The following is a 14842-nucleotide window of genomic DNA, read 5'->3' on the forward strand; positions in this document are numbered from 1 at the left end:
TTCTCTCCTGGACATGACCAAGGGTTATGTTCTCATTAGCTTGATTTAGCAGGGTATAGATCAAACATTGTTTATCATATTCAGAGTATTCCAAACAGTATAAAAGTAATAAAATAATCATTATATTTAATTATTGTTAACTGATCAGTGGTTAAGGATAAACCTCTTCAATACACAGTAGCCTAGGGGTGTTGGGTCAGAGGCTACACCTCCAAAACAAAATGTAAGGCTGTATCAAAAATGGGAAAAAGATCAAAGTTAATAACATGTAGACTACATATTAATTTATTTTCAGTCTTTAAAAATGCAGTGTTTTGGCTACACAAAGGATAGAATGAAAGTGGCATAGGCTACAAAAAAAGATATTAACATATTATCCACTGCCTGTCTTGTCCTTCTGGAAGTTGTTAAATTGAATAGGCTGAACATCAACATCAAGTATAGTCTATAATGTGTATGCCTACTTGGACCATGTCCTGACAATACATAAAGAACATTAGGCTACATGTTTTGCCAGGATAACTGTCGCTAGACCATTGAATGTTTATGATGTTCCTGTGTGTTAATTCCTTTGACTGGGTACAACAACGCGATCAGTCAACCGACTCTAAAATATTTTTAATGTCGGGCTACGCATTTATAGCACAACATCTGTCTGATACGCAACGTGTGTGGCACCCTATAGCGGCCAAATAATTAGCCTACATTTTGCTGAGAGATTGAAGGGCTAGACAACAAATGTTGTAATGAATCACCGACATGTCATCTTTTGACATTGCCTTAATGTGCTCCGTGTTAAAAGCTCCAAAATGATGAACTGGCAAAAACTTTATAACTATAAATTTACTCTAAAATTTACTTCAAAGTATGGCGACAACGTTATCCACAAGTAGATGCGACGACGTAAGCAACTTATCCAGAAGTAGATGTCAAACAGTCTCCTTAGGCAGGTTCTCCATGTCCCTTTCCTACGGTGGCCGACATGTGCAAACTCGCTGCAAATTAAGAAAACATCTTCATTAATTTGACAACACATGCGCAGCATTCAGCAAACGCGCTGCAAATACACACAACACAACCAAATACATAAACGCGCTGCAAATACATAAACGCGTTGCAAAAACGAAAGCACGCAAACCAAAAACGCTGCAGTACATAAACGCGTTGCAAAAACGAAAGCCAAAAACGCAGCATCCAGTTTTCACAACGGAAGTTCTCCAGGCCTCTAGGGGGAGCGCTAAGTGGAACAGCTTGATTTTCGCCCCACAGAGCGAGAGAGAGACCATATGAGAAGTTTGTTTTGGAAATGGGACCAAAATCGAAGTTGCTCTTTTGAAAAACTGTAAATGAGGAGGGCCACATGTCAAAATGAATACTAACCTTTTTATGTCGCCTCTTTACTTCGATGTTAGTCCAAACTTCTCATATGCTCTCTCTCACTCCGTGGGGCCGAAAATCAAGCTGTTCCACTTAGCGCCCCAGTGTTGCCAGGTCCGCGGTTTTCCCACCGAATTGGGCTACTTTTGAAGTGTTGCCGTGGGTTGAATTTTTTGTCCGCTGGTTCGGGTAGACCTATTTTGCATGCAAATGACATGAATATCTTTAAATAAAAATCCATATTTTAAATTAAATAATTTATTTATACCCAAATCCTACCAAACTGACTCCAGTGGGGTGGTGAAGCTCGTGAAAGCTATCTGTGCAGGAAAATAGTGGTTGGCCCCGCCAAATACCAAATCTCACTCCAAGTTTTTTGGAAAAGTTGGCAGCCCTGCAATCAAATGGAGATTTCTCAACGACAATCAGGCAAAAGAGACAAATTTAGCTCCAAAGACTCCCATTCATTTTGCACTCATTGCCTCATGCCGGCGATCACCCCCAGTGGAACTCTAGTGGAACTGCAACCAAATTCGGTACAATGGGGCTTAAAGATCCTGTAAAGTAAATTCCATGTTATGCTTCTAAGTACATTATATACGTGTGAAATGAGTTCCTGAAAGCATGTGCAAAGCGCTAAAACTTTGTCGCACTGAAATGTGGAGTTAGACCGAAGAACAGTTTCTCTTCCATTTTCAGATCAGGTTTTAATGGGCAGAGCCAAAAAACTACCTATCTACGTCATTTTTACCTATCTACGTCAGATCACTGAATGGCTCCTCCTGCTGTACTGTTATTGTAGCCTACATCAGCTAGCTAGCTAGCTTCAGGATGTCTCCCACCACCCGCAACTGCATCTTCCCTGGATGCAAGAACTCCAGCTGCGCTGCAATGCTATTTAAGTTATTGATAATAAAAGTAAAAATAGGTGGATAGATTTTGTGAAGAGCTACGCTCATGGAAAGCTTCGGATAAACTCTTACAGTCGCCTCTGCACTGACCATTTCACGGCGGACAGTCTTAACATGGACCAGAGACAGACGGGGTTCATGAACACACGGCTTCTCTTGCAGCGCGGAGCCGTACCGAGCATCGCCCCCCCAGCCGTTCATCCTCCGGTCGCACCTGGACCATCCACTGCCGCCAGCAGTTCATCACTCAGTTCTGTGTGCTTGTTATAATTATACTATATAACTTTTCCAGAGGTTGGCTATCTCTGCTATGAGTTAGTGCAAACCGCTAACTTGATATTAGGCTACTCGGTGTAGAATGATGGTATTTTGGTGAAATGGAATGTGCTAGAAGTAGTTGGAGAGCTCACTGTCTGCTGTCTCTGGTGTCCATTTTTACTCCTGTTTTACAGCTCAGGGGAAAAAGCTTCATTTATATGCATCTGTATGTTTCACTCATTGAACAAATAAATTCTAATTCTATACTGTTTTGTTCGGCTTGACTTAGAGTTTACAAAACGCTAAATTTACGAAACGCGGCCCTGATATAACTGTACATCAAGTTACATTTCCAAAAAACGAACACATATTTCAAATTTAAGAAAAATACAAACAAATGATGAAAATCTAAATAACTGAAGATCAGGTTATTACACGTACACATCAAGTTCGTACAGCGTCAATGCACCCCTTCAGCCCCGTTATGCTGGTGTCGTGAGTGCTCGAGCCAAGGACACTAGTGATGTGTCGTTCGTGAACGATTTGTTCATTTTGAACGAATCCTTACAAGGACTCGGGAGTAACGAGTCCTCTCAAAGAGTGATTCGTTCATTTTCTCGTGGCCGCGCATCGGGACTGTTGCATAGGCTCGTCCAAGTAAACAGAAATGATTCGTTCATTTCCCGACTCGGTCTTCGGGTACGAGTCTTTGAATCATTTTTCACGTGACCTGCATAGGCTCTGTAGTGGTAGCTAGATGAAACGCTAGAGTGAACGATTCGTTCATTTCCCGACTCGGTCTTTCTACGAGTCTTTGGATCATTTTTCACGTGACCTGCATATGCTCTGTACTGGTAGCTAGAGGAAACGAACGATTCGTTCATTTCCCGACTCGGTCTTTCTACGAGTCTTTGGATCATTTTTCACGTGACCTGAATAGGCTCCCCCCCCCCCCCCCCGTTGAAATGAACGAATGACTCGGAAAAAAGATTCGTTTTTACTGAACGAGATTCAAAGAACCGAATCAGTAAAATGATCCGAACTTCCCATCACTAAAGGACACTGACATCAGGTAGGCGATAGAGCCTTGGTGGTTCTGACGCCTCCTCATGAAAGGAATAAATATTGGTAATTGGTAAATATTGGTAAATATAGTAATTTTAATCTGCGATGACATTGCGAAGTCAATTTATGTAGGCCTATAGGCAAAATAAATTGAATGATGGAGAATAAAACATTGTGGTATTTGGTCAAATTGAAAATAAAGTTATATTTCCTGTGGCAGTTGTTTGTGGCAGTTGTTTGTCGCTTGAATCTCAGCCCTTGCCTGACACTGCAAACAATACAGGTGTTGTACCGAAGTCGGTGACCTATCAAAAACAGATGAGCAAAACAGTGTGGCAAGAACAGGGCCGGATTAACAATTTTCTGTGCCCTGGGCAACAAGGCTTAAGGCCCCCCTCCCCCCTGTGTTTGATGTGATGCTAGTTACGGATGTCAAAAATGTATGCGCGCGAGCGAATTTTTTGGGCCTTTATTTGAGCGCAAAATAGTTTTTTGAGCTTTATGTAAAATAAACATTTTACAAGCCGTTTTTCAATTGGTAAAATCTTGTCAGACAGTAGGTAAGAAAGTAACAGCTAGCTGGCATCAGTTACTTGTAAAATGCATAGATAATGTTTAACAGTAAAATCTCAATCTAGCTTGCACCAAACTAAGTTAAAACATATTTGAGTGTTCTAACATTAGCAATAACGTCAGCAATTTTGAGGTGAATGCATAGGCTAACCATTAAATTAGCAGCACATTTCCCGTATTTAACAATGATTAAACATGGACTTACCTGAAAGTGATGCACGGGCACCATCTCGCAGTCTCTTTCTTTCTTTTTTCCTTCCCCTGACTCCTGTTATCGTTTTAAGCCCATTTTAGAAAAGTTGACCTAGCCTACTGTCAAAGTTCGTCAGCCCACTGAGGGAAGGGCACCCACAGCGAGCTTGGGAAATTGAGTGTGTAGCCTATTTGTTTTGTTTTGTTTTGGGGGGGAGGGGGGGGGCACCATCGTAACTTTTTGTGAGCATTTAAATAGGCTACATCTCTTGTTCTGCTTGTTTTGTAATATGCACCTGGGCAAGAGAATAAATTACAATTGGTTTATCACATATGTTCGTACTCAGACATCCCAAGTCTCCCGGAAGGTCCGGGAGTCTCCCGCATTTCAATAGCGGCTCCCAGACGCCCGCAAATGCAGTATAATCTCCCGGAAATCGGGGATTTTGTATTTCGAGCGAGCGACAGACTGTCTAATGGTCATTTCTGGTAGAGATAGGTGCATATCGCGCGTCCTGAGTGCGTCGGGGACGACGACGACGTGCAGGTTGAGGGGGTACAGCATGCGTCCGGATTGCGTCCCGGGGGGGGGGGGGGGGGGGGGTGAGCTACCTCCCGGAAATGAGTCTGCAGGTTGGGATGTGTGCGCACACTCTTAGCACACACTTAACAGTCTGTGGACTAAACTGTGGATACTTTTTTCATTGCTTTCACACTTTTGTTAGAATCACTAGCCTATAGCTTGCTATAGTCCTAGTTAAGTTTTGGGAGACGGCGTATTCCTGCCAGGAAAATTAGTTAGCGAGGATTGTTGACCCTTTACCGCCAAAGTCAGGTCTGGCGGCTGGTGCACACCTTCGAGGATCACAATGTAGACTTACAAATTGGTGTGTGAGTGTGAGTGTTGTCTATGAATATAATTCACAGCACAGAAGAGATTATCAATGAGTTGATATGTCTGTATTAGGCTACTTGCACCTCAGTAGGCCTAAATGACTAAATGTAAGAGCGTCTGCTAAATGACTAAATGTAAGTACCCAGCTAACACATGACGTTGCGGCAACGTTGCCAGTAAGTGCTCAGTTGGTAACCCGCGACGTTACCTTCTGGCAACGTCGTGGCAACGTCGTAGCAACGTTATAAAGGGAATGTTGCCAGTTGGTCCCATGGACAACGTTGCCACGACGTACCTTGGTCGGCTGGTTACGTTATTTTTAGACCCGTGGACAACGTTGCCGCGACGTCGTACCTTGGTCGGCTGGTTACATTATTTTTTGGTCCCCTGGACAACGTTGCCGCGACGTTGTACCTTGGTCGGCTGGTTACGTTATTTTTAGACCCGTGGGCAACGTTGCCGCAACGTCGTACCTTGGTCGGCTGGTTACGTTATTTTTAGACCCGTGGGCAAGGTTGCCGCGACGTTGTACCTTGGTCGGCTGGTTACGTTATTTTTTGGTCCCATGGACAACGTTGCCGCGACGTCGTACCTTGGTCGGCTGGTTACCTTATTTTTAGACCCGTGGACAACGTTGCCGCGACGTCGTACCTTGGTCGGCTGGTTACGTTATTTTTTGGTCCCGTGGACAACGTTGCCGTGACGTTGTCCACGACGTAGCTGGGTATGCCTAATCATTTAACACTGATTTGCAAATCTGTTTTATCTACCACTACGCTAAACCTTAAGAATCTCTGAGAATTAGCCACTGCCATGACGAAACATTACAAGTTGCCCAGAAAAGATATTATGTTATAATATAATACAAAAGTTATAATGGAATAGCCTACTTGTTTATCAGTCGTCTATTAGTGAGTGTGTTTTTCCCGATTCACTCCATATGAATCTAATGTGATTTTACGCTAATCCAACCATGATGTCCGTGTCCCAGAACTTTGTTTCCTCGTCCATAATACACACAATGAAGCACACACCTCCTGTTGCAACATACATTTTCTTGTTACAGATCCCCTACCCATGATGTGGGTAAAATTAATTTCATCTTCGTGTTTTGTCTGGGCTTAATGTGTTCCTATCTGAAGAGTGGGAGATATCAAATATTTATGAGCCAGTAATCTTTCCTGAATCTGTGACAGATAAAACAAGTTTCAATTTAAAAACAAAAAAACACTTCAGTTAACAAGGCTTCTATTCTTTAAGTAAGGGATAATGTAGCCTATAGAACGCCGGTCATTATCGGGAAAATAAGCCCCGACAGGGCGAACAGCAGGGCTTATTTTCCCGATAATGAGAACGGCGTTCTATACATTATCCCGCTTATTACACGGCTACTTGCCCAAAAAATTACTTAACACAGTGTGTCTTTTTACAATTTATTTGTTACCATTCGTAGTGTTGATCAGCAGAGAAATAGTTCGCCAAAGACGTTGAACTAGACGTTGGCTTCAAATCAGCTGACGTCGCTAAGCAACGGAGTACGCTGGGGTTGAAAAGTTACCGGATTACTTGCGGAGTGCTACGAAAGACGTGAATCCGAAGCAAACATGCCACTTCCCTTGACAGCGGTCAGTTATACATAGCAACGGTCTGTTATCGAAAAATAATTGACCGCAGAACGTTGGGGAGTCCCATTCAAGTGAAAGGGGCATTCTACAGCATTAAGAATAGCCGTGTAATACAGAGAAAATAACTTCCTTGAAATATAACAATAAAAAGGCTTCTAAAGGTGTCCATAGTGGGAGTAACCTGAGGTCAGGGGAGTACGTGTAGCCTATGCATTGACAGGATGGATGGTGGTGATGTTTCTGATTGGCTGGTAGGTGGCATTAAACTCAATAAATTTCTTCCGTATGACTGCGCCTCGTCCATTAATAATAGCCTACATAGCGGGTCGTGGTTACTTCTCAGCGTGAGAAATACAAGGGGTTTCGTGAGAGCGTGAGAAATGATTGAAATGCACTGCGAAAGCGTGAGACGTGAGAGCCCTGTGTTAAGAGGTTATACATGCAATTTCCACGATGCCATCACCAGCCCTGGTAGCTCGCCGTGATCGTATAGTGGTTAGTACTCTGCGTTGTGGCCGCAGCAACCCCGGTTCGAATCCGGGTCACGGCATTGCGAAACAATGTCACGGCACAAGGGTTGTCTTTTTCTACCCGTAGGTCTACATATGATTTATTTTCTCCCTTAAAAAGAGAAAGAGAATAGTCAGCAGATATAAAATAAGCCCCGAAGAAATTCATAGTTTTACCAAAGATTGGGTCACAACACCAGGGGGAGCACGAGACCTTCAAAGGTATGTTGGGAGATTTTGACATTTTAATAATTTTCTAAGGGCTAAGACAACATTAACCTCTAATAGTTGTTAAAATCTTTTTTTTTTGCACCATGAACTGAATCCATTGCATATACCAGTGCCAATTTCATATAGGTTCTTATTGACGTCAGTCTGGTCGAAGGATCCACCCCCTAGCTGAAGTTGCATCTGTGAATGGTGAATGGTCATCCGTCGCTCGACTACAGAATACTTGTGTGAATAATCGTTGATCTGGATGCGGCCATCCTTTTATTCCTTTCCGCACTGGAGTGGCCGCGGTGTGTCCACTTCATGGGATAACAATGTGCTGCTTTCTGGCTGTAAGATTTTCAGCAGATTTTCGGTTGAGTGATTGGAAAATGTGGTTTATGTGACATTACTTACACGCTGTGTTCAGTGTATTGTTCTGGTCCTAAACGCATACCAGCAATTCTGTGAGAAGATGTTGAGCCGATTTATGAGTGGCAGCATCAGGAATCTTGAGAGAGAATACAACTGCACCGTCAGACTACTGGATGATACGGAATATACATGCACAATTCAGGTCAGTCACCTGTACCTATCCTTCAACTGTTTTTATTTAAGGTTCAAGGTTACAAATATGCCGGTGATCTGATGCGGTCGGCTCCCGTATGAAGCAAGTCTGGTCCCGCCGTTGTAGCCTCGTATTAGGCTGCCTGCATCTTTTGTTAGGTAGTCCATCTATTTCTCTACATGTTCGGTAACAACATTAATATCTGATGCTATGAACTCTAACTCACTCCTAAATTATGTAGTAATTCAGCGTAATTGAGTTAGAAAAGTGCTACGTGGAATCGGATGGATTAGTTACTTTGAGGAAGAAAATAGCCTGCGGTAGCATTGCGATTATTTTACAACCTACATCTAAAGCCTTAGCCTATAAAACGACGGGTTGTTTCAAAAGGTAATAGTCTGTGTGGTTTTACCTTCTAACTTGATTCTTCAGGAAAATAGTTGTTTAACCGTCCAACAGGCAGGAGCTATATGCTGTGACCAACTGAAATGCAGAAGATGCTAATACACAGGTTTCTAACCCTAGATGAAACAACATAAAGAAGTAAAATAAGTAGAATGTTTCACATTTCAAACCATACCTAGATGTTTCAAAATCCATTGCATGAACCATACATCCATTGCATGAACCATACATCCATAGATTGTTACAAAAGCTAATATTTTGACAAAATCTGTTTCCTATAAATTGAGACAGCAGGTCTACAGAAGACACAGGTTACTTTTTCTGTAGTCTGTTGCAAGTCTGGCTTTGATGGTTGCTTCGTTTTATGTTCAGTCTGAAGTACAGGCAGGGGAGAGGGCTGTTCAAAATCAATTACAGTACATTTGTATTTTTTGAGGGGGAGCTATGTTATGGGTTTGAAACAAGTAAATCCCAGGAGGACCTTTACAATGATCAAAATGTATGGAGACATCCCACCAATCAATCCCCTTGATAACTTACTAAAGAAACATTTGTACGGTTTGGGCACTATGTTGGTTACATTATAAGTTAAAACAACATCAGTTGTTATTTTGTAGTTTATTTTTATTACATTGTGGTAGAGCACAAACACCAGGTATTTAACCAATAGTCACAGGTCTAAGCTGGTGCTTGAGCTGGGAAGGTGTACCGTTTGCAGCATTGCTGTGGGATTTGGGATGGGTGACGTCATAGGGACGAAGGAAGGGAGTGATGAAGCAGAAAGGTCTTTCTCTACCCTGGCCGATTGGTGTCCTCCTCTCCTCTTTTGGCCATCCTTAACATGGAGGAGGAGGTGCCAAGTTAACAGTTCATCTGAGCAGCCATGTCAGTACAGGGCCAGAGAGCACGTTCCTCATTTAGTTCTCACTCTGCCCTTCCTCCCAGCCTGCCAAATACACCCAGGATTCCAGGACACCTAGGCATGGGTGGGAGCAGTGAGAGGCGTAACTGGGTCAATCTCTTTCTCTTCTCTTTCTCTCTTTCTCTTCTTTCTCTCTGTCTTTCTTTCACGCATATCTGTTCCCACTGTGCTGAGATTTAATTCCCTTTGGACCTGTTTTCATTACACTCTGATCTCTTCCCTAAACAGTTTAATGGCTTTATATTCTGATCTGCCTCTGGTGCAGGCTGGCCTCTCATCTAACATCAAACCAACTCAGGTCATCCTATAAAACTATGTGTTATATGTTATTTTCATGATAGCATTGGAGTTCTGTTTCCATGGATGGCCATCATATCATTTTCAGACCAAGGCGCTGAATAGACAGTATCTGTCAGTATACTGTCCTCATTGTATGAATACCAAACCAGAGGATTCTAGTCCTAAATTAAGAAGTAAAAGGTCTTTGGGAAGCATTGGCAGCCATAATGCATGACTTTAAGTTTTACTCTGATAAATTATGGATCCTTACTCTATGTTGGGCTGAGATAGGATGAGTGCACATCATCATACAGCTCTGCAGATGTAGCTCTTGCAGCAGTTAGATAGAAGTCCCTGTCTGTAACCGCTAACCTCTCTTATTCCCTGAAGCAACATCCCAGAGCCAGTGATGGTTAGGATTTAAAGGCTTCTCACATCTTGAGGTCATATTTAAATAGCAGACAGACTATAACATCTAAGGGGCACAAAGAAGTAAAGAGACACTATGAGTCAACACCTTTATGTTTAGAAATGGATTGTCAACTCTTCGTGCATGAAATGTAAGTTCAGATTTTTTTTTACATTGAATAACAAGACTCACAAGTGCAGATAAAATGTACTTCACCGAACTTTGATAACATTAAGTCCTGAAGCAAAACTAAGTAAACTAACTAAAACTTTTTTAGGTTTGTCAAATTAAAGTGACAGAGAGAGAGAGATATCTTCTCTCAGGTTGTTCTGTACCCAACTGACATACGTGGGAAGAGGCAAGTGCAGCCTGGGAATCTCCTTAAATCTAGAAAGTTCACCTACTTTTTATAAAAAAGATACAGACTTTATATCGTGTACTCCTCATTGCAGCAAGTGTAGCGTCTTTGTGAAAACATGCCCCATGTCAGATACACAAAGGATTACTGCCCAGGGTTTATAGTAGTCTGTTTGTGAAGTGGTCAATAGACTCTGTAAACATTGTTTCATAGCAAAGACTTGCATACAGTTGGTAGCATAGTGCTTTTGTGTGAGTGTGTGTCTGTGATGTGATTGCTGATTTTATTGGAACTGTATTTATTGTGTGCTGCTGTGTGCTGCAGTTTTACCATATGTAATTATAGAACATTCTGCTTTAGACAAGGACTACTAAGCCCCAACTCACCCTAAAGCTACAACAAGGGAATAGTTTGGGACAATGATCTCTGGAGTGTTTCCTTGCCTCTCCAGAGGCCTGTCTCAGTGGTGACAAGACAGGGGTACGGGTGTCTTACATTTAAAAATGGTGCCAGGGTCTCAACTGTTGCTATGGTAACTCCCCAGTTACACTACCATAATGTGAGATCGCTCAGGATATATCCCATGACAACATCCCTAACCATGGACAAACAGTAGGTGACCATCATAATCATAGATATTTAATCATTTATTCCCTGGATGCTATTGGAATGGCTACAATAACCAACACCACTTTCTCTTTGAGCACTAATACCCCCAAGTCTATCCCACTGTTTTTCTAACCCACTTTCCCTCTTCCCTACAATAGTGTTCTTATGTGGAAACGTCCAAGGCTGGTGTGTACACTACCTTTACCCTAGACAGCTGTGTACTGTCTTTCCCCTAGACACTCTTAATGGTGCCTTGCTGGGACACAACTTTGAAAGGCTAAACAACTACTCATTGTCTTAAACTTGAATTGTCTTATCTTTGTCCTCGTAGCTTTGTCTTTTTACTGACTTCTTGTGTGAATGAAAGTCGGTGCTTGAATTATCTGATCACTAGAATTTCCTCTGCTTAGTCTGGCAACCTAGACTAACCTATTTAATGTAGTCCTGCATATGAATATGAAATAATAACCCATAATGCTATACACATATTCAGGAAATTCCCAAGTTAGTATCTTCACAAAGTTTATGTACTAATAAAAGTACACAGCAGAGTTCTGTCTGCATACAAACCTCTCCAGTAGTGGAATTAGGGATTGCCTCTTCTCTTGTGGTTGTGCTTGTGGTGTCTCTCTCTCTCTCTCTCTCTCTCTCTCTCTCTCTCTCTCTCTCTCTCTCTCTCTCTCTCTCTCTCTCTCTCTCTCTCTCTCTCTCTCTCTCTCTCTCTCTCTCTCTCTCTCTCTCTCTCTCTCTCTCTCTCTCTCTCTCTATCTCTCTATCTCTCTCTCTCTCTCTCTCTTTCTCCCGTCTGCGTGCTCAAGTGTTCCTGTCTAGACTCCAGTAGCCACAGACATGGTCATGTGTCTGCCAGTGTTGCAGGACCAGCCGTGTGTGTTTATGTGCATTTCAGTGATCATGCTGGCTGCCACACTGTTGCTATACTGTGTATAAAAAATTAAAATGTGTGCTAGGTCTGAATGTTTGATAAGGAGTAACCTCCAGAGTGCATTGCTAGTGTTTACCAATGTCTTGATGCAGCCGTGCTGGGATTGGCTGGCTGAGTGGTTGGTTGAGCGCTCAGTGGCTGAAGGATTACGTTGATGGCATGCCAGAGGAAAGACATGGATGAGAGCATGCCATGCCAAGTCTACGGTATCCACATCTCTCATGTGTTTCATCTGGGATAACAGACACTTTTCATGCACACTCACAGGCATTACTGGCAAGGTTAAGAGGCATTCCGTTTCTCTCTTGCTCTCTTTGAATCTCACAAATCCATGATGCTCTAATAAAGTACTGTTGGGAGTGCCTTGCACTGTTAGTGTGCATGTGTTTTTGTGTTAGGGCTGTCCTCCTCTTCCAATCCCCTGTGCCTCTTTCTGTATATTTGTGCGGGCTGGTCAAGATAGACAGCAGGCAAATGTTGTGTCTGTCAGAGTATCGATTCCATACAGCAGCCTGCTGTGATCTCCATACAGAGTTGATGTTTCAGTTGGAGACATGAATACCAAATTTAACATATCCATCAGTACAATGAATAGAGAATAGAATAGAGAGAGAGATTAGAGAGCATGGGGCGGCTACCACCATAGAGCCCCACCCAGACAAGGTGCAGTGAGAGCCCCCAACCATCCCAACACAAAAAGATTGCACAGCTTATTGGTGCTGTTTATATCTTTCAGTGGCGTTGTAAATGACATGACACGGTGGACTGGAACCCTTGGAGTGTGGAGGGAGAGCCAAATCAGACTCCTGTAGGACCAAATCTCTGTTTTCAGCTCTGGTTGGGCATTCATACTCTGGGAGATTTGGACACACAAATGTCTGTGATCATTTTGTTCAAATTATAAACAACCACTTTGTGAATTGTTTTCAGCACCCACAGCCTTCGGAGTACTATAAATTCAACCAATCCGTCCGACTCCGTCCGTCTGTCCGTAACGGAGTGGGAGAAGTATAATTCGGCCTTTATACTTCTGCATTTTTACGGAGACTGAGACACAGAACGCCCTCTCCGTCAAGGAACTCCCTCTCCTCTCCGAGCCCCTCGGAGAGCTCTACGTGCACCTCCTGATTTTCCTGACTATCCGTCCGTCCGTCCGTCATTTTACGGATACCCCTTGGCTGTGATTGGTCCGTATTAAGAATGCTATTAAGAGTGCTAACCGAATAATCTTTAAATGTTGCATTAAAGGTACATGCCCATGGATATTTTGAACTACTTACCAAATGACTCGCCATTGAAATAATCAGCATTCTAGTTTTGTTCTTATTCTCTGACGTTCTTTGTGTGATAGACAGACGAAAATGTCCAATGTTACTAGACACAGAAATGGCTATATTTGATTGGCTTAGATGGTTTTGGGAGCAGTGTTCCCGCCTTCTTCTACGGAGACACAAAACTTTTTTTTACAAGTACACAAATCTTTTTCTTCTACGGAGACACAAAACTTTTTTTTTGCAAGTTACAAATCTTTTTTGCAAGTACACAAATCTTTCCTTCTTCTACGGAGACACAAAACTTTTTTTGCAAGTACACGAATCATTTTCTACAGAGACACAAATCCTTTTTTCAAGTTACAAATCGTTTTTACAGAGCTCGCTCTCCTGGCACTAATTTCACGCCATACGGGGGCGGGGTTGCCGTGACCAACAAGAGAACAAAATCCTTTGACCGCCATTGTTGTACGTTTTTACAATTCATATTTCAGCTAAACAGTACATGTAAATCAGCATCTGAATTAAAATGTGACGAGAAATGGGCAGTGTAGTTGCTGAAAATGTGCTTATTTTATTGATGAAACGGCTAATTTATAAATTTGCTATAACTTTTCGATAACCAACTAGCATCGCAGTGCAGCGCCACCTGCTCTTCTGGCAGTGAATTGTTTTCAGCACCCACAGCCTTCGGAGTAGCCTACTATAAATTCAACCAATCCGTCCGACTCCGTGTCTGCGTCTGTCCGTAACGGAGTCGGAGAAGTATAATTCGGCCTTATTAATTATACATCTCCGACTCCGTTAGGGATTACGGCTATCTCCCTTATTTGTGGTTAGATAAACTATGATAAAAATAAAATGTATTTTATTTATAGTGCACCCTTCATTGATGAGGCAATCTCAAGCGCGCTACTGATTTTTATGAGTGCTGTAGAACAATATGATTACAAAATAAGTGTTTTAAAACAGCTCTAAAGACATCTATTGATTGGGGTGCTCTTCGATATTCAGGCAGAGTTCCACAGTCATGGGGCAGTGGAACAGAAGGCCTGGTCCCCAGGTTTGTTCTGGGAGGAGGAAACTTGTTTCTTGGCCTGAGGTCTGGTGGGAGGCACTGTACATTTAGTGGTCTTCTCATGTGAGATGGCAGTGACTTTGGAATGGGTGTACGTTGTACAGTATGCGTGTTGGCAGCCTACAGTAAAGATATAATGCGAATACCCATGCCAGACCCTACCTCTCCTCCACCGCCCTGTGTTCCTGCTGCTCAGTGGGCTTCGGGGCTCTCTACTGCAGGGGAGAATCCAGCCTTTGTCTGGGTCTCCCTCCAGGACCCTGTGCCTCTGTAGACTAATGAGGGAAAGCAGCGATGTACTGCTACCATGGAGCTCACCATGGCACACAGCAAGTCTCTCAGTATCCAGTTTGCATGGCTGCTTTGGGTTCTGTCTGCAAGCTCC

General features: G+C 42.7%; 1 protein-coding gene and 1 non-coding gene across 3 annotated transcripts in view; both read left to right on the top strand.

Moving 5' to 3' along the window:
- Positions 1 to 7374: 7374 nt before the first annotated feature.
- On the top strand, positions 7375 to 7446 carry trnah-gug (transfer RNA histidin (anticodon GUG)). The gene has a single exon. It is a non-coding gene; the product is annotated as a tRNA-His (tRNA).
- Positions 7447 to 7839: 393 nt separating this feature from the next.
- The window catches only part of LOC134021117 (FERM domain-containing protein 5), a 60193-nt gene continuing 53190 nt past the window's right edge, over positions 7840 to 14842 (top strand). For both annotated transcript variants that reach the window (XM_062461614.1, XM_062461615.1), the window contains exon 1: positions 7840 to 8192. In XM_062461614.1, the coding sequence (XP_062317598.1) occupies positions 8091 to 8192 (102 nt within the window). In that variant the 5' untranslated portion in view covers positions 7840 to 8090. The remainder of the gene's footprint in view (positions 8193 to 14842) is intronic.

Source organism: Osmerus eperlanus, chromosome 5, assembly GCF_963692335.1.
Source record: "Osmerus eperlanus chromosome 5, fOsmEpe2.1, whole genome shotgun sequence".
Lineage (NCBI taxonomy): Eukaryota > Metazoa > Chordata > Actinopteri > Osmeriformes > Osmeridae > Osmerus > Osmerus eperlanus.